The sequence below is a fragment of the Lotus japonicus genome, chromosome 6 (assembly GCF_012489685.1).
Source record: "Lotus japonicus ecotype B-129 chromosome 6, LjGifu_v1.2".
Classification (NCBI taxonomy): domain Eukaryota; kingdom Viridiplantae; phylum Streptophyta; class Magnoliopsida; order Fabales; family Fabaceae; genus Lotus; species Lotus japonicus.
The window spans coordinates 67819546-67841933 of record NC_080046.1 but is presented as its reverse complement, the minus strand read 5'-3'; the positions used below and the strand labels follow the sequence as shown (position 1 = coordinate 67841933).

The following is a 22388-nucleotide window of genomic DNA, read 5'->3' as shown; positions in this document are numbered from 1 at the left end:
TTTTGTAAATGACAAAAACTCTGTTAAGATAGAGGGAAAGGATATGCATCTTTAAATTTTATTTGTACCAGTCCTTGACAAATAACAACTATCTTAGTTTACCATTTAAGTTACTAGAAATACAAAAAAGGGTAGATGAAAGACGTATTCTCCATCCACATTATAAAAAACATACACATCATATCAACTACAAAATAAAATAGAGACATGGTCAGACGAGCAACTCTGCTTACATTTTTTAAATGCAAAACGTGATTATAATTTAAGGGAATTATCATTGTCATTTGCCACAAGATTAAGAAAATCTGAATCTTTATAGTTTCCCTCTACAAATTGTTAAAATTTACAGATCATAGAACCTATTTCAATATCTCCCATCTCATGCCAGAAACATGAATTTGAAGCCATAACCTCATTTTTTGGTTAAGAATCTATCACTTCACCTAACCATTCTTTCTTCTCTCCTGCCAAAAATGATCATTTTCAACCCATGTCCCTTTCCTTTTGAAGCTTTTACTTATCTCAACACTGCCATTTATTTAGTATAAACACGGTTTCTCACTTACCTAATTACACAAGTATAGCATGTTTCAGAAGCATGGAAGACCCTGCTAAGCAATAACATCAACAGTATGCTTGTAAGATCTAATCAATTCAGTTCCTGAGTTTATTAGCGGTTTTCAGACTAGCTATCAATAATGGAGTTGAACAATATTAAGCATTTAAGCATGTTACTTTAAGTACTATCCCTAGGGAACAATTATGACACCCAAGAGTTTGTTGAACATGATTTAGCAGAGGAGTCTACCAAAACTAGCAAGCATTTCTCAAATACTATATAACGATGAACACGAAACTTGTAAGTATAGTTAGGAGCTTCCATAACCTTTCAAATGTTAAGTATGAACTGAAATGTATTGAGTGATAGTAAGTGAGAGGTGAACACAACACACTCAGTGAGTAAAGTAATTAAGCTGTTTGTTGAACATCCAATAGCAGGGGTTGAGATAGGTAGGTACCTGACTTGGGATGTTGCGTCCATAGAAGGGGGAAGAAGTGGAAACATTGAGAAAGTACGTGGGGGGTGCATGGACGTAGATGTTGAAGAGAGGCGTGTGGCCGTGGAAGAATCTCTCCCAGAGGGGCAACATGGGCAAGGGACCCCTGGTGAGAAACATGAAAGCCACTTTGGGTATTCTCATGTAAGGGTAGGCTGGTTTCTTGGGGACCAAGGAAGCTCTCCAGAAAAGCTCCTCATCGGACATGGGATGGCTGAGGTTGTTGGTGGTGGGATGAAGAAAGTTTGCATGTCGAGAGGAGATGGTTGAGGGGGTGAAGGTGAAGGTGTGGGTGTTGGTGGGGGTGTGGGGGTGGGTGTGCAATTGAGGACATTTACATGGTTGACAACACCAACACCAACCACAACATCAGAGGTGTATTGTGAAATGAAATGGGTGTTGTTAATGTGAGAACTGGTGGTTAGACCAATCACAACACCTGCTGCAAATACAACCAGAAATGTTACAATCCGTGCCAATCTAAGCAAACCAACGTGGTTTTCTTTTTCTCCTCCAATCACATTCACAATTCCTCCTTCTTCCCTTTCTCTTTCCCTTTCCCTTTCCCTCTCCCTTCCTTTCCCTCTCCAACTCGCATCCTTGCCATCCACCACCCGCCAGCCACCGCGATTACCCCCAATGTATTTTTATAATTTCACTCAAACTGAACCATGAATGTCACTTGGGCCCACCACCACCACAACTAGGATTGAATTGAATAATAAATTGTTGTGGCCGATCACAGAACACACACAGAAATGGATCGATCGGGAGGATGGAGAGGAAACGATGAATCGATATCTCAAATCAAATCGATCAATGTATGGAAAAAGGAGCTGTGTGGAAGACAAAGTGGAGGACAATCACAATTGCTGTTGTCGCTTCTCTCTCTGTTTTTGTTTTTTACTGTTTTTCGGTTGGAAAGGGAAAGTGCTTATCCCATCCTAGCACCACCACTCGCACGTAGGAGTGTCAAGAAAAACTGGTTTACATGATCTAAACTGGAAAAAATCCAAAGTCCAAACTACTTTCTTGTAAATCCAGTTACGGCTATGAACCCACGTTTAAAAAGAGATGCATTATTAGCTTTTGACCAAGTATTTTGTTCTTACCTATTTTCTAGCAATGAACTGATCCACTAACGTTTTTCTGTTTTTTTTTTGGTAATCAAGATTTTCAATTTTGTTTTTCTACATATTTATGTATGTGAGCTGTACAAATTTTAGCAGGCATGTTATATTATTTGTCCATGGCCCCTTCTTTGATCTTGGCACCCCTAGTTTCCTGCATCCCACTATCGATGGGCAACTATGAGTCCTCCCAAATATTAATAAGAGACATCCCAATAAGCGAATAATGTTTCATTCACACCTCTCTTAGAGGTGGAATGAAGAGAGAGATAGAAAGAAAAGGAGCCACCAAAGTACCATGAGAATAATAGATAGCTTTAAGAAGTTTACTCACAAGCAAATCCAAGTTTTTTAGGAACCTCCACCACTTCTTCGCTAGATAACTAACGTGCTTCTTTGAAGTCTTCAACTTATCTGAGAGCCGGCCCAACACCAAATGAGGCCTAAAGCGAACTTTAAAATGAGATTTTTTTTCTAAAAAATATTTCTTTAATTCATTTAATCTTTGTTGAGACATGATTGATTTAAGATAATATCTTATTAATTTTAATTTTGGGGCTTTTTTACTTGGTAAAAAAAAGAGTTTAATGAATATAAATTGTCGGTGTAAAACAGTTTTACACTGACAACCAATCACAACATGCCACGTAGGTTGAATAATAACTTTAATCTTAAATTTTAATTAAAACAAGAATATATTTGTTAATGTGGCGGAATTCAATTGGGTGACTGTGTGAACAAAGTGCACAGACATTAAATTCAATAAAAAATTTGAGGGCATCTTTTACTTAGTAAAGAAGTATTTTTTTTTTGTCTAAAGTCCTTGCTTGAGTGACTTTACCCTTAAGCCGACCCTGACGTATCTCAAATCTCAATGGGTCCAATGAACTTTTTTATGACCAACATCCATGTTGTCGAAGAACCAACTGATCTTGGACTCAACTGGAGCAAATACCACTAGGTTTAAATAAGCTTTTTCAGATGAGCATGACGTTCATGCATAATAAAAAAAACTTGAGTGACTGTGTGTAACCAATAGGTCTGGTGAAAGATGTACAATAATGCTATTTAACAACTCATCTGCACAATGCATATTTAAATGATTGCTCCCATGAATATTGTTATATGTATGAGGATTGAGGATCCCAAATCCAAAATTATCGGCATCCAAAAGGTAACTGGATATCGGCTGGTTCACTGGAAGAAAAAAAGAGTAGTAGGACTGAGAATGTGGTACTACAACTAACATTCTCTGTCGTTGAATACCAAAACGCATTATTTCACTACCCTATGCACATTTTAATCTTGCAATGCAGCCACTTCATGAGAGACGACAAACTCAATCGAATTAAAAAGTAGAATTTGAAAGTAGCAAGATATACAACAAATAATATAAGATGTATCGAGCATATATTTAGTCATCCGAAGAATAGCATTTGAGACTGTTGAGCCATGTATATATGTAATGTAACTTAACTTATTTACAGTGACCTTCAAAGGGTATAATATAAAAATCTAAACATTTTTCTGTCGTCATATGAACAGCTCCGCACCACTCTGTGTACACCAACACCTGCACCTAAGGGAAGAAATGACTCAATCACAAAATGAAGGTACAAAATATCCTCCAATAATGGCAAACGACAATGATCCTATAAACTCCTGTTGAGATATCAAATCAAAGGCAGAAAAGAAGACTGGAGACCAATCATACGTTCTGTTCACCAGAACTTGATATTATACTATGTTGCTCGAGTCAATTTGTTGACTACGAACCTGGAAACCTCACAAAATACACTCAATAATGGCTAGTCTGGTTTGCCACTTGTCCATACGGATCACTCCAACATTTGTCCTTGTTTGCTGCTTCTTTCCATCTTTTCCCAAAAACCTGCATTTCAATGTATGACTGCATCCTAACCTGCATGCAGTCAATTGAATTACTTTGTTATATTATATGAGCTAAAGCTGTATAAATCAAATCTACATTATCCTATCACTCACAAACATACTTACTTTAACTCTGGAATTATCTTTGTGGGAATCTGACAGCGTCTGCAACACAGAGGACAATTTCTAGCAATAATTTAGATTGTCAATTTAGCATGAGCACACAAATGAGATTTAATTCAAACATTGAAGTTGTTCTGAAACTGGAAGTCTTGAACTAAAAGAAATTATTAACAGCTAACAAATCTCCTTAAGAAGGTGAAGTTTATTGAAAAATCTGCGTGAATTTAACAGAAGTGCTACATATAACGAGAACTTTTTTAACAGTACGCAAGAAGGCTTATCTGGCTTTGTATAATTGGTTGTTTGAAAAAAATACAAAGTCAAGTTGCTAATTTTTAGGAAAGGTGAACCAATCAAATGAATTTGTGTTTTCATAACAAGTGTTTCCCTGAATCTAATATGTTCCATTTAGTATGCAGCAAGTGCCATTTAAACAAGGTAAAAATGTGATTGTTCTACGTACAAATGTGAAATTACTTGCCTCATTGTCATTAGAGCTCCCAAGAGTAGGCAGACCCAGATGAACTATATACTCAGAATCCACCACACCAACATTTTTCATTCGATTGCCCTGAAATATTGTTGAAAGATGAATGAGAACCACAATGGAAGGATCTAGTATGAAATGAATGTGCTGTTGTGGTGCAAGCAACTTACCAGTGCACAATAACCAAGCTGCCTATCGAGCCCCACGCATGGATTAAGTCATTCTGTAGACAAAAAGATGATTAGATTAACATGACTATATAAGAAGAAACCATGCACAACACAACTGAAAGATTGAACAAGCCCATTTGTTTTTTTCTTTAAGTTATTTTAAAATTGAGTAAAACAATAATTTATTTTTTAGAAATTTTATATAAACCAACCACTATTTTACATTTTACCACAATTAGAAAAAGAACATTTTAGCTTTTCTCTAATCTATTGCAAAAGATTATTTCAAAATGTAACTCTTAACACATTAAAATAAATGAGAAGCAATTTAAAAATTTATTTTTTAAATAACAAGAAACAGAAGAAGAAGCAGCTAGCCAATCATAAATCTAAAATTGCATCCCACACCACATTCCCACCTCCCCTATTAACATAGTAGTAATATACGATCTTCTCTGTAATTGTGTAATTACTTTCCTTTTGATAAGCTGAGAGAAATATCAAACGTCAAAATCACAATCTCAGGAATCATGATGCACATGTAATGTGATGTAAGATGCATGGTTGGGTTTCATTTGTACAGTTATTGGGTTGTCTTAACAGAATAAGTCTGTTATATAGTTCTGTACTGAGTTAGTTACAATATTGATTGATAATAAAATGACATCAATATTTGTCAATTCAACAATTTGTGATCTTGACTGATCAGCAAAGCCTTAAGAATTTGCTTGAACAAAGGCTATCTACTGCTGCTCAATATAGGTGAGTGACCAAACTTATGAGATTAAACACAAGAAGGGTCAAGACTCAAGAGAATGTGGCAGCTGATTCTCTGTCCAGAGCTTCTCATGGAGAGCTACTGCAGTTGTTAGTTTTCTGCTATCTCTACAAAATTGTGGGATCTTATTCTGGCAGCATATGCCTCTGACCCACAATTACAACAACTGAAGGAGCAAAAAACTGACAGACCAGATTTACACATTCATTACAAGGTAGTTGATGGGTTTTTGTTTAGGAAATATAGCCTGTGGTTTCTAATGATCTTCATGTCAGGGATTTAATATCACAGTGGTTGCACTCTTCTCATCAGGCTGGACACTCTAGGGTTAGAGGCTTAGAGCTTCTGTGCATAGAATAAAGTCTGTGTTTCTTTGGAAGGGGCTGAGAAAGGATGTTGCTAAGTTCATTCAAAGGTGTAGGACTTGATTGAGGTGTAAGTATGAACCTGTACTTCTGCAGCCTGGTCCTATACCTGCTGGAGTTTGGCAGAGCATCTCCGTGGATTTTATTGAGAAGCTGTCTGAGTCTTATAAGAAAGACACCATTTGGTGATTATTAATAGGTTGAGCAAATATGCTCATTTCATTCCTCTAGCCCATCCTTTTACTGCATCTAACTTGGCAGAAATCTTTATTAGGGACATCTATAGGCTACATGGGGCACCCACTAATATTGTGAGTGATAGGGACCCACTCTTCACTAACAAATTTTGGTCATCATTTCTGCAACAATTGGGGGTGACTCAGCCTTTCTACAGCTTATCACCTGCAATCAGATGGGAAAAGTGGTGTTAAATCGTTGTTTGGAGCATTACTTGCGTGCTATGACTTGCCAACGCCCTAAGGAGTGGCCCCAGTGGTTACCATAGGCAGAATAGTGGTACAATACGACATTCCATTCGGACATACAAGCTACTCCGTTTTGAGGTTCTGTATGAACAACCTCCACCTTTGCATCTCCCTTATGGCCCTCATAGTACATTGGTTGAGGCTGTGGATAGGACCTTTGTAGCTGGGGAGGTTATGTTCAATAAGTTCAAAGGCAATTTGGAGAAGGCTCAACAACGTGTGAAGCGAATGGCTGATAAAAACAGATCTGAGAGGGTGTTTAAGGAAAGAGATTGGGTGTTCCTTAAGCTTCAGCCTTATAGACAACAAACAGCACAACATAGAGTCAGAAAAACTGTCCTCGGTATTTTGGTCCCTATCACCTGTCCTCGGTATTTTGGTCCCTATCAGATTCTCCATTGTGTGGGAGAAGTTCTTATACATTGAGGTTGCCACCTGAACCTAAGATTCGTCCTACTTTTCTTGTTTCCTTACTCAAACCTTGCCGAGATCACGACATTCAGCAGTGTGCTTTGCCTATGGAATGGGGCAGCTTGGATAGTCCTAAATTTCCATTTAAGACACTAGAAAGGCGTATGGTTCAGCGGCGACATCGTGCAGTGACTGGATTTTTGGTACAATGGAAGGTGGAGCTCAAGGAAGAAGCAACATAGGAGATCTTGTATAACTTGAAACAGCAATTTCCCAATTTTGATACTTGTGCATCTCCTTGAAGACAAGGAAGATTTTTAAGAGGGGGATATGATGCACATGTAATGTGATGTAAGGTGCATTTGGGTTTCATTTGTACAGTTAGTGGGCTATCATAACAGAATAAGTCTGTTTTATAGTTCTGTAGTAAGTTAGTTACATTCAGATTGATTCATAATAAAACTTCTGTTTCCCTGAGTTCTCTCTTATTCTACCTTTCTCTCTCTCTTTCTCTCTTCTGTACTAATTTGCACAATATGGTTAAAAGTTACAAGTTTACAAGGTTTTTCTTATCCAAACCTGGATCAAATGCCATACACATTGCCATGATTTTCTGGAAAACACTGGCGCCATCATTTCCACCCAACTGCAAACAATCTCTTTCCATATTAAATTCCAAATTCTATTTAATAGCACAGATGATCAGAATGAGTTGGAAAATGGAGGTAAAGAAAATAACACAGGATAGAGGATGAAACTGTTTACCCTGTGCAAGGAGGGGCAGTACTATTGTCATCACACCTTCCACCACCTTTAAACTTATAATACCTTCTGTACAGAGATAACATAATACCTGAAGAGATATTAGCAATTGTTTTTTTTTTGGGGGGGGGGAATACTTATAAAAATCCACTGCAGCATGTAGCACAAGGACGCAAGTGTGACAGAAATGATCATTGACAGAGCACTGTGTTGGTTATGATCTACCAATAGAACCATATCTGAAGCAACAAGGAGGTGGAAATAAGGTTAACCTGTGCACTTTTGATCCTGCTTTACGAACAGTCAGTGGATGATGTACTTCTGATTTAACAGGATCCAATGCAGGCTGTGATATCTCTAGTCCCTCTTCTTTAACAATGGATACATACCTACACCAGATAAGCAACAAGTCAATACATCAAGCATAAAATAATCAATGTTAGGAAAAAAAATTGACCACTTCATATATATATCTAATATAGTCAAGTAAAAATAATCTATCAAATAAACAAATAGGTCAACAAAGAAATTCAATTTATTAAATATACCAGCACTATTGTAATATTATATGTAGAAAATTCAGATAAAAAAGAGTACGAGTTGTTTGTTTTGTAAGTGTACATCTACAGAATAGATTTTTTTTTTGTGTGTGATATGATAAGTTGCTTACCTTTTTGGGTCAAAATTATCAATAAGAAGGTCCTCGTCCCAGAGAAATATATAATTGTAGTCAGCAACTATGTCTGGATGCAAAAAACCGTTTTGCAAACCACCTAAGGCATCATATATCATCATTTTCTTAATAATCATACATGAATTTAATCTTCAGAGTAGATTATAAGTTATAATAATTAGGGGGGAAATCACATGAGCTAATTGTACCATTTTGTTTGATTGATAGCAGACACATGTATGGCGTGCTTACTCCAAGCTAAGTTCTTCCATCCATCCACAAAACCATCATAATGAAAAAGCATTACCACAAAATCACTTGATGGAAACTGCAGATATGAGTCAGCAAATATAGTGAGCTTTGGACCAAAATCAAATTATATAAGTGAAGCAAAACTCACCTTTTCAACTATTTTATTGACAATTTCTTTCTGCTTTATCCCACTGCAATAGCCAAACAAGTTCAATGGGTGCTTTGAAATTCTCTGAAATAAAAACAATTGAAAAAGTAAAGTAAGAACAGAAAGAGATTAATGACAACCAATGACTTAAGCCAGGATTTTAACATACATACATGGGGGGGGGGGGGGGGGGGGGGGGGGCTTGCTAGCATAGTCCTACTTGTTTTAAAGGAAGAATTGAGTAAGTTACAAAATGAAATTTGTTAATATACACCACCGGAAGGTGTAAGTTGCTAACTTACTCCGTCTGGAAAAACAAGTAAGAATGCATTAGCATACCACCTATAGGGGATTAGTAATATACACCCGCTTGTTTTTTCAGAAGAAGTTGTTTTGATTATTCATGTACCCAAAGTGCCAGTTGTTTTGATTTCATGGCGCTACATATGCTCTTATAGACAAAAAAGAATTAAAAGTAATAAGAAAATCAAAACACTAACAAGTAAGACAACAAAATATTCTAATTTATGTACGAAGTCATTGTTACCCTTCAACTGCATAATCTTCCATTTACAGCATCTGATTTACAAAACAAATATAATATCCACGTTGCAGCTGTACAAGTCATTATTTCTTTCAGTGAGCTCACCATTGAGGCCATTCCCACCCTCCCAGAATAGGAACATGCATTATTTAAAAATAACTAAATATGATATAATAAAAAAGTGCAATGTTCACGGTTGAAAGTGCAATTCTTGAAGATAAGCAAATGCCAACAAGTGGACACAAAAACATATGAACTACCAGCTTTTGCTATCATTTACTCAATGTAACCCAAATCAAATTTTAAATGAAAAAATCAACTTATGAAGTTATTTAACAATACTCAAACATGTTCATGTACCAAATCTTATAGTATATAAAGTTGAAATACTAAATCTACATCAGTTTACTGGTTCAAGATTCAACCTTAATTAACCAACTTTAACTAAAAAAAATTACTTCAAAGGTGGACAGAATTAAAGAATTGGTTAACCATTTTATTAAGTGATGCTTAATACTAATACTATTAGAGTATTAAGTGAATTTCAATACGATAAGTCAATATAAGAATTTAGCACACATTCACATACATGATTTATACCAGAGTCCCATAAGGGCCGCATTTCGAAGCTAGATGTTCTAGCAACAATTCCTTTAGGCAATGCTTCAGTTCCAGAAGGCCAGCAATGTTTCTATGGAAATGGAAACAGGAAGGTAATTATTCGAGGTAATTCCAAGCAGTTACAAGTTTGTAAAATGGATTTCTTTCCCCAGGCATAACAAACCTTGCATGCATTGGATTTTGTAACTGGCAGTGAATAAATTAGTCCCCATCGTGCTAATCTCTGCGGATATATTGCCCAAAAGTATTTTCAATCAATCAAATGTCCAATTTCAAACTAAATGATTCATAAAAAATTACAGAGAAACATGAGATTAATTAAATATTGATCATCAAAATTCAAAATTAAGGTAAAACCTTCAAAGCAAAAAATAAAACTGAAAACCATTTGTTCCCTCAAAAGATACAAATATGCAAACATAGTGTAAGTCCAACCTTGAGCTAGAACCCCAAACAAACATATATGCCAATATCTGCTATCGCATTCTAATGTCTATCATGTCTTTAGAACTATGCACAAATTCAAAGAAGATAAAAATCTGACAACCTAGTGCAAAAAAGCTCCATCCATGGCAGGTCCAGGGAAAGGTTAGGTGAGACCCATAGAATTGAACTTTTCTTCTAATAAGAATAAAATGTAGGTATGATTGCCCAAGTTTCTAACTTCATGTTGGTGCCTCAATGAACAGATACCAACCACTTAAAAGCAGTGTTCGCCGTTATAGTTGTAAAGTGTGAAAGTGAGCAACATTTACAGAATTAAGTAGAAAATATTCTGGCAAATATACAGTTGTCACAGTATACATTTTCAAAGAGACATATCTAGTGCAAAACTAATGTTTCTATTATATTGTTCCTAGAACAGAAGTAACCATCGAATTACAAACATGAGAATAAAATTTCCATAAATTTGTTAATTTTGCATCTTGCAATTTAAATTGAAACTTTGGGACAGAAATACATACTTGTTTGTATTCCTTTGCAAAGGATGCATTACCAACCACATAAGCACCACAAATTAAAGAAACCACAATGAGGAAACTCCAAAGGAAGAACCTATTCTTCAAGTCTGGCAAGACAAAACCCTGACAGAAACAATGGTTGTATCAAGTTGGCGTGTACTCAAATTATATCAAGTTGAATTCATGAAAAGGTGTAAAAAAAATGATTCCTTTGCTTTGGTGGTGGCATGAAATGAATCCCATTACCCACTCCAAACAGAAGAAAAGAGAAGAGAACAGAGAGAGAGAGAGAGAGAGAGAGAGAGAGAGAGAGAGAGAGAGAGAGAGGGAGAAGGAGCTTACAGTTACAGAATTGAAAGCCTTCATTTTGGAAGGAAGCGAAAGCAGAAAGTGAAGTTCATAAGAAGAAAAAAGACAAATTTATTGTGTGAAAGAGGAATCAAGAGAAAGTAAGTTGGTTGAAGAAAGAAAGAGAGAAGAAAGGTAGGAGTGGGATGGGAGGGAGGGACAGGGACTTCCTTCCTTCAACGCTTCCAAACAAAACAAATACAATCAAGTCAAGCCAAGCCAAGCCAAGCCAACCCAACAGAGATACTCTAGTCTAGTCTTATCAGATTATATTTTTTATTTTTCAAAAGGGATAAGAAGCGTGCGTATTATTTTTGGTGGACCAAATATAGTATTAAATTTCAACTAATACTATAAAGAGATAATTAGTGATTGATTTCTTAACTGAATAAGTTAGAATAAGTTTAATTTTGATGCACACCGTCAACCAATCAGATTTTAAAGATGTGACATGTCAATTAAAGAAATTAAATGAAAAGAGAGATTTTCTCGCATCCTTGAAATCTGATTGGTTTACACCGTCAGTGCATCAAACTTTTTCTCAATGTTCAATTGTTGAATAATTTTACCAAGTAGATAATAATTGACATTCAACATCAATAATTAAAACAATGTTTCCTTCCCGATATTTTTTTTGGTTTTGTTTTCCTTCCCAGCATTTATCTGAATTGTAAAATAATTTTGTGACATAATTAACATTGAATATCAATAATTAAAATAATCTTCCTTCCCAATATCCATTGACAGTGACAAGACTTTTTCTTTTGGGTTACAATTTGAAAATAACAATAACAATTTTTTTTTTTCTTCATCAGTGACAATACTTTGAGAACGAAAGTTTATTTGTGTTTTAAACTGAAAGGAAAAAAAGGACTAGAATGAATATGGTTGATACATACATCATTCATAGGGTTCCTTAAAAAAAATCATAATTTTTAGACGCTGAAAAATAGATTGTTTAATTAGAAATAGGGTGACCCCTAATGTGGACCACTTTTAAAGTGGTCTAATTTTAGACCACTTTTTTTAACCTTCTATAATAGGTTAGCACATCTTTTTTTAAAAAAATTTAATACATAACAAATTTTTAATGATATTTTTTTTTTAAAAAATAATGTGTTGACCTGCTATACCCAGTCAAAGTAGGTGGTGTAAAATTACACCACCTAAAATTAGTGCATATTAGGTTCACCCTAAAAATAGTACTTATGATATTATAAAGTATTTTTAAATATTATTTACCTAGTATCTTTTCCACGGGACAATTCTAGTTAATAAATATAGGTGTTCATGCGTTCTGTTTTAGTTTTTAAAATTATGTTCCTCTCTATTTCCCCCCTCCATCCTTTCACCATCACAGCCCCTTTCACCATTTTATAAGCAATAATGTTTTATCCATACCTCTCTTTGAGGTGGAGAGAGGTGGAATGAGGAGAGAGATAGGAAAAATAGAAAAAGTAAGAGAGAGAAAGTATGAGATGTGATAGATGATAAGATGATAGAGATAGAAATAAAAAGATGTGGAAATGAAGTGTTTGAAAAATGAGGTGTGTATATATCATTACTCTTTTATAAGTGAACCACCGCACTCAAAATATTATTGTAGCCTTATGAGAAAAAAAAATGCATTGATCAACCTCCTACCATTTGGTGTGATGATAGTGCGCTCCGTTCGGTGACTAAGAAAGATTGTCGGTTTGTGCTTTGAAGTGATGAGATCGTAAAGAGGAAAAAAATATTATTATTATTTTGGTGGTGTCAAAACGGTGCGTTCCACAGAGTCCAGAGTAAAAATACCCAATGGCAATGTAGTAGTTAGGCGTCAGGGGTATCTGCATTCTGCACGGAGATGTTCGATAGATAATAGGGTTTCCCTCCATTTTCGTTTCCATTTTCATTTCCATTTCATAGTGTCGTCCTCCTCCTTCCCTACGGTAATAAGATGTATTTTCTTCCTTCACTTTCTCTATTGATTGTCTTAGATTTGCACCCATTTTATCTCGTTTCTATTCTGTAATTTGTTATTCACGGTTCACAATCATCATAAACAGAGGCGGACCCATATGAACCCCCTGAACAAAAAAATTCTACTTACCCCCTGTAATATTTTTTTCTGAACCCCCTGAGATTTTATATTTGCACCCAGACCCCCCACTTACTCCTCTCTCACACACTCACATACTCTGATACTCACGCTCTCACCCTCTCTAATTCACGCTCACCACTACCAGTCACCACGCCCAGACGCCCTCACCCTCGCACCCTCATCACGGCACGGCGGCACCACCACCGTCCACCACCACGCCACCACCAGTCCAGTTCTCCTTTCTCTTCTCAAGCTTGATTTTCCCAAGCAACCATGAATATGATTTTCCCTAAATCTGGAATCCCTAATTCTAAATCCCTAATTCTCCACCTTGGCTTGTAATTCTATATCCTATTCCTACTCCTTCAAACCTCGCCTCGCCTTGCCTTCCCTTCGTATGCAGGTATTTTGTTTTGTTCCTTCTTGAGTTCTTGTAGATGCGTGATTGTCTGATGAGATACGTTGTTGTTGTTGTGTTAGTTTGTCAATTTGTTTATCTCTGGGAATCAATTTGTTCTTCAGAGAATTCTCCTGTTCAATTTGTTTATCCTAGTCGAAATACCCAATTGCAATGCAGTAGTTAGGCGTATCTGCATTCTGCGCGGAGGTGTTCGATAGATAATAGGGTTTCCCTCCATTTCCGTTTCCATTTCCATTTCATAGTGTCGTCCTCCTCCTTCTCTACGGTAATAATATATATTTTCTTCCTTCACTTTCTCTATTGATTGTCTTAGATTTGCCCCCATTTTTTCTCGTTTCTATTCTGTAATTTGTTTAGTCACTGTTCACAATCATCATAACAAAATTTTGTATTGATCAATTTATTATTCCATGCTCTTTCTGTTATCTGTTATCATACAACTCTCAACTAAGATGTTTCTGTTTACCAGACTCTAGGGAAGGGGAAAAAATCTCTGCTTTGATTTAATATTGTGCTGATGATTTTTCTTTTTGTAGATTACATTGTGTTGATGTTTTATCATTTCGTATGTTCTTTATTTCTTCTTTCCTGGTATTTTATTTTTTTCACTTTGTTTTCCCACTAAAATATTAGGTATAGGAGGATATCTTAAGCTGGCCACTGCAAACATATATAATGTCTGAAGAGGTTGGATCTATGTTGGTAGTTTATGATGATCCCTCTGACCAACACTCACTATCTTTGGGTGATACAAGCAGCACCGAGGAGTCACCTGATGAAACCAGGCTCTCCTTGGAAACAGCTAATGCTGCTATTCCATATATTGGTCAAAGGTTTGCTACTCATGATGCTGCTTACGAATACTATAGTGAATTTTCCAAGAGGTGCGGCTTCTCAATTAGACGTCACCGTACTGAGGGAAAAGATGGTGTTGGTAAAGGACTTACCAGACGCTACTTTGTTTGTCACCGCGCTGGTAATACTCCAGTCAAAACATCAACTCAAAGTAAACCTCAAAGAAATAGAAAGTCTTCTCGATGTGGCTGTCAAGCTTACATGCGGATAAGCAAAACAACAGAATTTGGAGCTCCAGAATGGCGCGTCACTGGATTTGCTAACCATCATAATCATGAACTTCTGGAACCTAACCAAGTTCGGTTCCTTCCTGCATACAGAACTATCTCAGACACCGACAAGAACCGAATCCTTATGTTTGCCAAAACAGGGATTTCTGTTCATCAAATGATGAGGCTTATGGAGCTTGAGAAGTGTGTGGAACCTGGGTTTTTACCTTTTACTGAAAAGGATATAAGGAATTTACTCCAGTCGTTTAGGAAATTAGATCCAGAAGAAGAAAGCTTAGATTTATTGAGAATGTGCAGAAACATTAAGGAGAAAGATCCTAATTTTAAATTTGAGTACACACTTGATGCAAACAACCGTTTGGAAAACATTGCTTGGTCCTATGCCTCATCAATCCAATTGTATGATATATTTGGTGATGCCGTGGTGCTTGATACAACACATCGCCTCACTGCATTTGACATGCCGCTAGGGATATGGGTTGGAATAAATAATTATGGAATGCCTTGCTTTTTTGGCTGTGTGCTTCTGCGGGATGAAACTGTCAGGTCATTTTCCTGGGCAGTGAAGGTAGTTAAATAAAAAAGTTATCAATATTAGTGTAGTTTCGTTCTTTATTCAAATTGTGACATGTCCTCGTGTATTGTTTCTTGAAATACTGGGGTGGCTTAATGAATATAAACTAAATGGAAGGACGGAAAAATTTATTGCTGATAAATGGAATCTAATTTAAATTACTGCTGGTGCAAAGATTTTCTTGTAGAGTATTCTACACTTTGGTCAATGTATGTAAGCACCTTATGCTAGTTTCCTTTTTTCTTTTGCCCCATTCTTCTAAAATGGACTAGGTATTTTAATTGTTGATGAGGATTGTTAATTTTTTAGAAGTTATTCAGTTCTTTAATTTACACAGGTGTTGTTTTGTTTTTTATTTTTCTTTTTTGATCACCTTCTTGGAAGGCTTTCTTAGGGTTTATGAATGGAAAGGCTCCACAGACTATATTGACTGACCAAAATATATGTCTCAAAGAAGCACTAGCTGAAGATATGCCAACAACAAAACATGCTTTCTGTATATGGATGATAGTAGCAAAGTTCCCATCTTGGTTCAATGCTGTTCTAGGGGAACGTTACAATGAGTGGAAGGCTGAATTTTATAGACTTTATAATCTTGAGTCAGTGGAGGATTTTGAACTAGGCTGGAGGGAAATGGTTTGTTCTTTTGGGCTGCATTCAAATCGGCACATGGTTAATTTATATAGCTCTCGTTCACTTTGGGCATTGCCATTTTTGAGAAGCCATTTTCTTGCGGGAATGACTACAACAGGTCAGTCAAAGTCAATCAATGCTTTCATTCAACGATTTCTGAGTGCACAAACACGGCTGGCTCATTTTGTTGAACAGGTATTATATATCTTTTTGTGTTTCCTGGTTTGGATATTGTTACATTGGTTTAAATGAGCATTCGCATAATAAACTTTGTGCTGTTTATCTGAGACAGAAATTTATGTTTGTTAACTTGGGTTTGCACTATCAGGTAGCTGTTGCTGTGGATTTTAAAGATCAAACTGGAGAACAGCAAACCATGCAGCAGAATCTTCAAAATGTTTGCCTCAAAACAGGAGCCCCAATGGAATCACATGCTGTCACAGTCCTCACTCCTTTTGCCTTTTCAAAGCTTCAAGAACAACTTGTGTTGGCAGCACATTATGCATCATTTTCAATTGAAGATGGTTTTCTTGTGAGACACCACATAAAAACTGAAGGAGGTCGGAAAGTTTATTGGTCCCCTCAGGAAGGAATCATAAGTTGCAGCTGCCACCAGTTTGAATTCTCTGGAATTCTATGTAGGCATTCTCTTAGAGTTCTTTCAACAGGAAATTGCTTTCAGATCCCAGATAGATATCTTCCCATTCGTTGGCGTCGTATGAGCGTGCCCTCTTCTAAGCTTCTTCAAAATGCATCAAGTGATCATGCTGAAAGAGTTAAGTTATTACAAAATATGGTTTCATCTCTGATTAATGAATCTGCTAAGTCTAAGGAACGATTAGATATTGCAACAGAACAAGTTTCCATCCTTCTTTCTCGCATAAGAGAGCAACCAATTTCATTACAAGGGGTCAGAGATATGTCTTCCATTAATAGAAATCTGACTCCAGGATACAAAATATAGTAGCATTGGTGGTCTGCGGTTCCATAAATAGGAGGTAAACTAAATGTTTATGAGAAAGCATAGAATTTGGATTTTTTCATTCTAGGTTGAAACTATTTGAAAGGGGGGGGGGGAGCTGTCTATTGGCTTGAAATTATTCTGCAGTGAAATTTCTGTAGGGTGGTAAACGCCAAGTTCATTGTATTAGGGATTCCGTTCTGTACAAATGTATAGGAAATTTGTTCATATGCATCCTTATATTAATTGCAATCTATCCTTATATTATTTTCAAGATTAGATGTAAGATTAAGAAGTAGAACCCAAAATATGCCAAAGATTGGTCAATATTGATGTGCATAGTTCTCCATTGCAGTTTTCTCCCCAGGGACATCACTACTGTATCCCGAGCCAAATTAGTCACATGTTGAGTGCGCACAAGTGCGTCTCTAAAAGAATGAAGCAACATCTAGGATTTTTTGATTGTGTAAAATGTCAATTAGCTCCTGACATTTTATCCTACAATTTACTATAATTGTTCCTTCTTATTGACAGTTCAATATGGATTCCTCTTTCTTGAGAAATATTATCTCCCTGCATCGTATTTTCATGATTTTATATCATTTTTATACACAATACATGTTTTCATGGAAGAAAGTATATAATATTTGTAGAGTGTTATCAACGCACTCTTTTAAACACAATCATCCCACTCTTTTAAACACAGTCATCATGTGATTGATTTATTTTTTAAAAGGTCAATGCATTTTTCTCACTCTCACTTATTAATAAGTTTGTTGATTTTTCAAAAAATAAACTAATCACGTGAAGTGGGAGAGTGTTTCTCGTATTTTTTTTTTTTTTTTGAAAGTTCGTATTTCTAATTACATAATATATTCTTATTATTAAAAAGCCTTAAACCACCGGTTGAACATGTATGCAAAATTTGATTTTTCCTTATTCATCAATCCCAAGCCTATCTACATTGATTAATGGATAAATGATGATAAAAAGTAAAACAAAACAAAAAAACCAAAAACAACATGCAGGACTCTTGATCGTTCATGTCACGTAAGATAAGGTATCCTTCAATTACAAATTTGTGACTAGCAACACTAATCAATTCTACAAGTCTACAACCATTAAAACTCTGACAACCTATATATTTGTCTTCTACACAACGCTGTACAATTGAGTCCTTTGTCTATATTTAATACACTTGTTCTACATTTCATCCCGATCTAACAGTAATCCAATTCCCTGATGACCCTAAACTAGTGCCTTCATGTCCTTCTGATTCATAAGTATCCTCAAAATTATGAATCTCCAACACACATGTTGGTGAGGAAGCATATTGTTTATTCCTTGAAACAAATGGATGGCTTAGTAACTCCTCAGCGCTACACCTCTTATCAGCATTTCTCTCCAAACACATGCTCAAGAAATCCAAACCCTCCTTAGAGATATGTGATGGAAAGTGAGGCACCACATCACCATGAGCAATCCTCAACACAGAAGCCATTGGGTTAGATCCCTCAACAACACCCCAAGGAGGTCTCCCAGTAGCCATTTCAATAACTGTACACCCCAAAGACCATATATCTGCACCAAAACCCAGCATCTCATTCCTCAATACCTCAGGAGCCATCCATAGCGGAGTGCCACCAACACACAGCAAAGAATTTGCCAAACCTCCACGGTCATTATTCAAGTCCTTGACCCTTTTAGCGCATCCAAAATCTGCTAGCTTGATATTACCAGATGAACCCAAAAGCACATTCTTGCACTTGAGATCACAATGCACGATTCCATGTTGGTGAAGGTGTTTTAACCCTTGAAGAATTTCTCTAGTATACACCCGAACCACCTCTTCATGTAATGACCCGCCAAATTTGTGAGACACATCGGCTAAACTACCCCCTGCCATGTACTCCATGAAAACATTGAGGTTTCCTCCTCTGTCTTCCTTTGTTCCCAAACATTGGACAATGTAAGGTGATGGTTTCAAAGCTTTTAGGATTTTGGCCTCATTATTCAGAGCCTCACGTCCTGTCCCTGAGCGTGCTGATTTCACAACAAAAAGTCCACCGGTGGATTTGTTCATGGCCAAATGTACACTGCCAAAAGATCCTGATCCAACCATTTTACCCTTCACCCATTCACAATCACGTACAGATTGGCACATTGCACTCATAATGCTTCTTCTTATTCCCACCAAATATGTATCAATCTCTTGAACTAGGAACTATGCAAAATTCCCAACTCAAGAAATGAAAATTTTATTTATATATTGAAAAAATATCATACACTATACCAAATTCCCCTGTTCATCAAACATGGAAAAAAATTCTACCTCCGGAAATACCCACAAGAGAAAAGAGAAAACAGGTTGATCGAGGACCCTTATTGATGACACTAAACAAATCCACAAACAAACAATTCATCAGATGAATAAAACATAAAAATGAAAAAACACCAATCCAATCCAAATCCAAGTCAACCGATGTGGTTGCTGCAAGGATTCGATAAGAAAGTATCTGAATGGGTAGAGCGGTTTCCCTAAAATCGGAAAACCGCTCTGGTGGAGAGAAGCTCCGGTAATACAACAAACGCTCTCCGCTATTTTCAGGTTTATGGGGTTTGGTTTGGTTTGGCTAAACAAATAAGAAGCAAACAAATAAAACAACACCAGATCATAACAAAAGGGAATGGAGAGTTTGTAGACGTTATTCGTTGCCGGTTGGCTATCCTTAAATCTTGGAGCAATGTCTCCTTGTTTTGTCACAAACACACTAAACAATCATATAGATCGGTAATCTAAAGAGTACTGCTTAAAAAATTGAAAAGTTCTTTATTAAAAAAAGTGGTAATATGTTAACCACTAAAAGTGTCATCATCACACGGTTTTAGACTGTCTCAAATAAGGGTGTATTTAAAAGGAGTTGACGGAGGACATAGCCCTCCAAAAAAGTTAAATTCTTTATCAATCACATACATTGTAATATCCTAATTTAATAATTGATCTCATGGGCTGCTCTATTGGAGATATGAGTAGTATCAATCAAATTTGATGAGTCTTCCTCGATTGTAAAATCTCATACGTATTCAATCTCAGAATACCTCTCATTCTTATGCGGATCGGTTTAGTTATGTGTCCCTTCGTTAACGACCCGTGTTAAGAACCGTTATTTGTCTGTGTATCATTTCATTGCCACTCACTCCTCATCCTGGTCAACACCCGGTGTCACATGTGTTTTAATATAGAATATTTTATTCTTAGTCTTATCTTCCAAAGATTTGGTAGATTTTTTGATATTTCACTTCGGACCCCGGTCATAAAATCGTGGATACTATTGAGAATTCTTGTAGTGTGGCAAGAAATAAAAATATAGTAAATCAGTCTCACATTGGTTAAAAAAGAGAGTTTTCAATAATTTATAAGGAAAATGACTAATACACACATTTTCTTAAGATTTTGGGTGAAAATGCTGAAATTTAAAATGCTGCTCAAGAGATCAACCAGATCACAAGCGGACATAGATACAGACTACAACATGTTTACACACTCAGTAAATTATCTAATGGGAAAACGGTTTATATACAGTTAGGTGAGACAAGAGTCCTCTCATTAGGCATATGTTACTGACCCAACCCATCATAGGTCAGTTAATAATAAAAGCTCAATATATCATCCATCACAACACACATATAAGAATTAAATTAATAATGCACATAATTTATATTAATGACTAAACAAAATGTTTTAGTTTATTGATTAATGGTAATCCACACACCTAAAATAGAGAATTAAAATAAATAATCTATCAGAAAGATGAAGTGTACTTTACTAATGTGGTTATATAAAAATATATTTATGACCATGCCTCTCTCATTCCATTACCGCAAGGTATAACCCATCACACCATAACAACTGGTGTCACTGTTACAACCTTGATAGCCGACAATAACCTCGCTAAAGGGGAGCATGACAATAAGATGATAACTCACACTTGAGGGGTGATTCTTGGGAATTCATCAAGTGAGAACAAAAAATAAAAATAAAATAAATAAGTTTGACGCTAGATAAAAAAGTGAGTGTTCAATAGTTAAAAGTGAAATGACTCATACACACATGACCTTAAGGTTTTTGGTGAAAGATGCGGTGTCATTCCCTAATGTGGTTTACTCTTCATCCAATGTGGTTGTATACAAAATATATCTATGATTATGTCTCTCTCATGCCACAATCGTGAGGTATAACCCCTCACGCCATAACAACTAGTTACAACTTTAAAAGCCGACAATAACCCTGCAGAGGGAGAGCACCCAATAAAAAAATATATCCATGATTATGCCTTTCTCATGCCACAACTGTGAGGTATAAGTATAACCCCTCACACCATAACAACGGGTATCATGGTTACGACCTTGATAGCTGACAATTACCCCACAGAGGGGAGCATGGCAATAAGATGATAACTCACACTTGATGTAGTGATTATTGGAAATTTGTCAAGTGTGAATAAGAAGTAAAAATAAAAATAATGAAGTCTCACATTTAATAAAAATGAGAGTGTTCAATAGTTAATAAGTGAAATAATGACACACTTGATGAGAGTGTCCAATAGTTGATAACTCACACTTGATGAGGTGATTGTTGAAAATTCGTCAAGTATGAATAAGAAGTAAAAATAAAATAATGAAGCCTCACATTTAATAAAAATGAAAGTGTTGAATGGTTAGTAATTGAAAGGACACATACACACGTTGCCTTAAGATTTTGGTAAAAGATGTGGTTTTCTCCTCATCTCATGTAGCTATATAAAAATATATCTATGATCATGCCTCTCTTATATGTCATAACTGTGGGATATAACTGCCAACAACAGATACGTCACCCATGACCACAAAGTGGAAAGCTTTAAAAAACAATATAACACATTTTGTGGTGATTTTAAATCGCTAAAAACATATATATCGCGAGTATCTTTACTATACAACAGTTCACCAATCTTTTCTTATTAAAAATTATAAGTGGTTCCCCTCCAGGAACAAAACTCGACTGTTGAGAAAGCTTATCCAAATAAGGACAAAGATACTTAGGTGTGGAAAAAATAAAATAGAATGAGAATATGCTAAGACTTCATAAGATATTAGAAAGAAAAGCCACTTATTGGAGAATCGAAGTCATTTGGAATCACATCTACTTATGTGTAAGTTATTCAAGCTAAGTATAATTCAAAGCTAAGAGTATTCTATTATTATTTAGGTTTCATAACTTCATCTTCATTTTTGGCAAAAGTTTTTATCTATGATGTTTATTAAATAGCTATGCTGTTCAAATCAACGTGGACTTATGCATGAAATTTTACAAAACTGGTATACTGTCATGCCCTATCAATAAGGTAATTTTAGTTCATTTAATCAGCGACTTTCCTTTTT

The 22388-nt window shown here is 36.0% G+C and overlaps 2 protein-coding genes and 1 pseudogene across 5 annotated transcripts; 1 reads left to right on the top strand and 2 right to left on the bottom strand.

Annotated features, from left to right (window-relative positions):
* Positions 1–3576: 3576 nt before the first annotated feature.
* LOC130724486 (uncharacterized) lies at positions 3577–11410 on the bottom strand (annotated as a pseudogene).
* A 1612-nt stretch (positions 11411–13022) lies between these two features.
* On the top strand, positions 13023–17241 carry LOC130722965 (protein FAR1-RELATED SEQUENCE 11-like). Of its 4 annotated transcripts, XM_057573863.1 has the most exons (5): positions 13161–13696; positions 13871–13979; positions 14348–15367; positions 15758–16201; positions 16335–17241. In XM_057573863.1, the coding sequence occupies exons 3-5, from the start codon at positions 14390–14392 to the stop codon at positions 16968–16970; spliced, it is 2058 nt and encodes a 685-aa protein (XP_057429846.1). In that variant the 5' UTR covers positions 13161–13696; positions 13871–13979; positions 14348–14389; the 3' UTR covers positions 16971–17241. The 4 variants fall into 4 exon arrangements, with proteins under 4 accessions (XP_057429847.1, XP_057429846.1, XP_057429844.1 ...); XM_057573864.1 differs by lacking the exons at positions 13161–13696; positions 13871–13979 and adding an exon at positions 13023–13141; XM_057573861.1 differs by lacking the exon at positions 13871–13979.
* A 716-nt stretch (positions 17242–17957) lies between these two features.
* Positions 17958–19699, bottom strand: LOC130726924 (mitogen-activated protein kinase kinase kinase 20-like). Its single transcript, XM_057578246.1, has one exon. It carries the CDS (start codon positions 19138–19140, stop codon positions 18178–18180), a length of 963 nt encoding a protein of 320 aa, XP_057434229.1. The 5' UTR covers positions 19141–19699; the 3' UTR covers positions 17958–18177.
* Positions 19700–22388: the final 2689 nt, after the last annotated feature.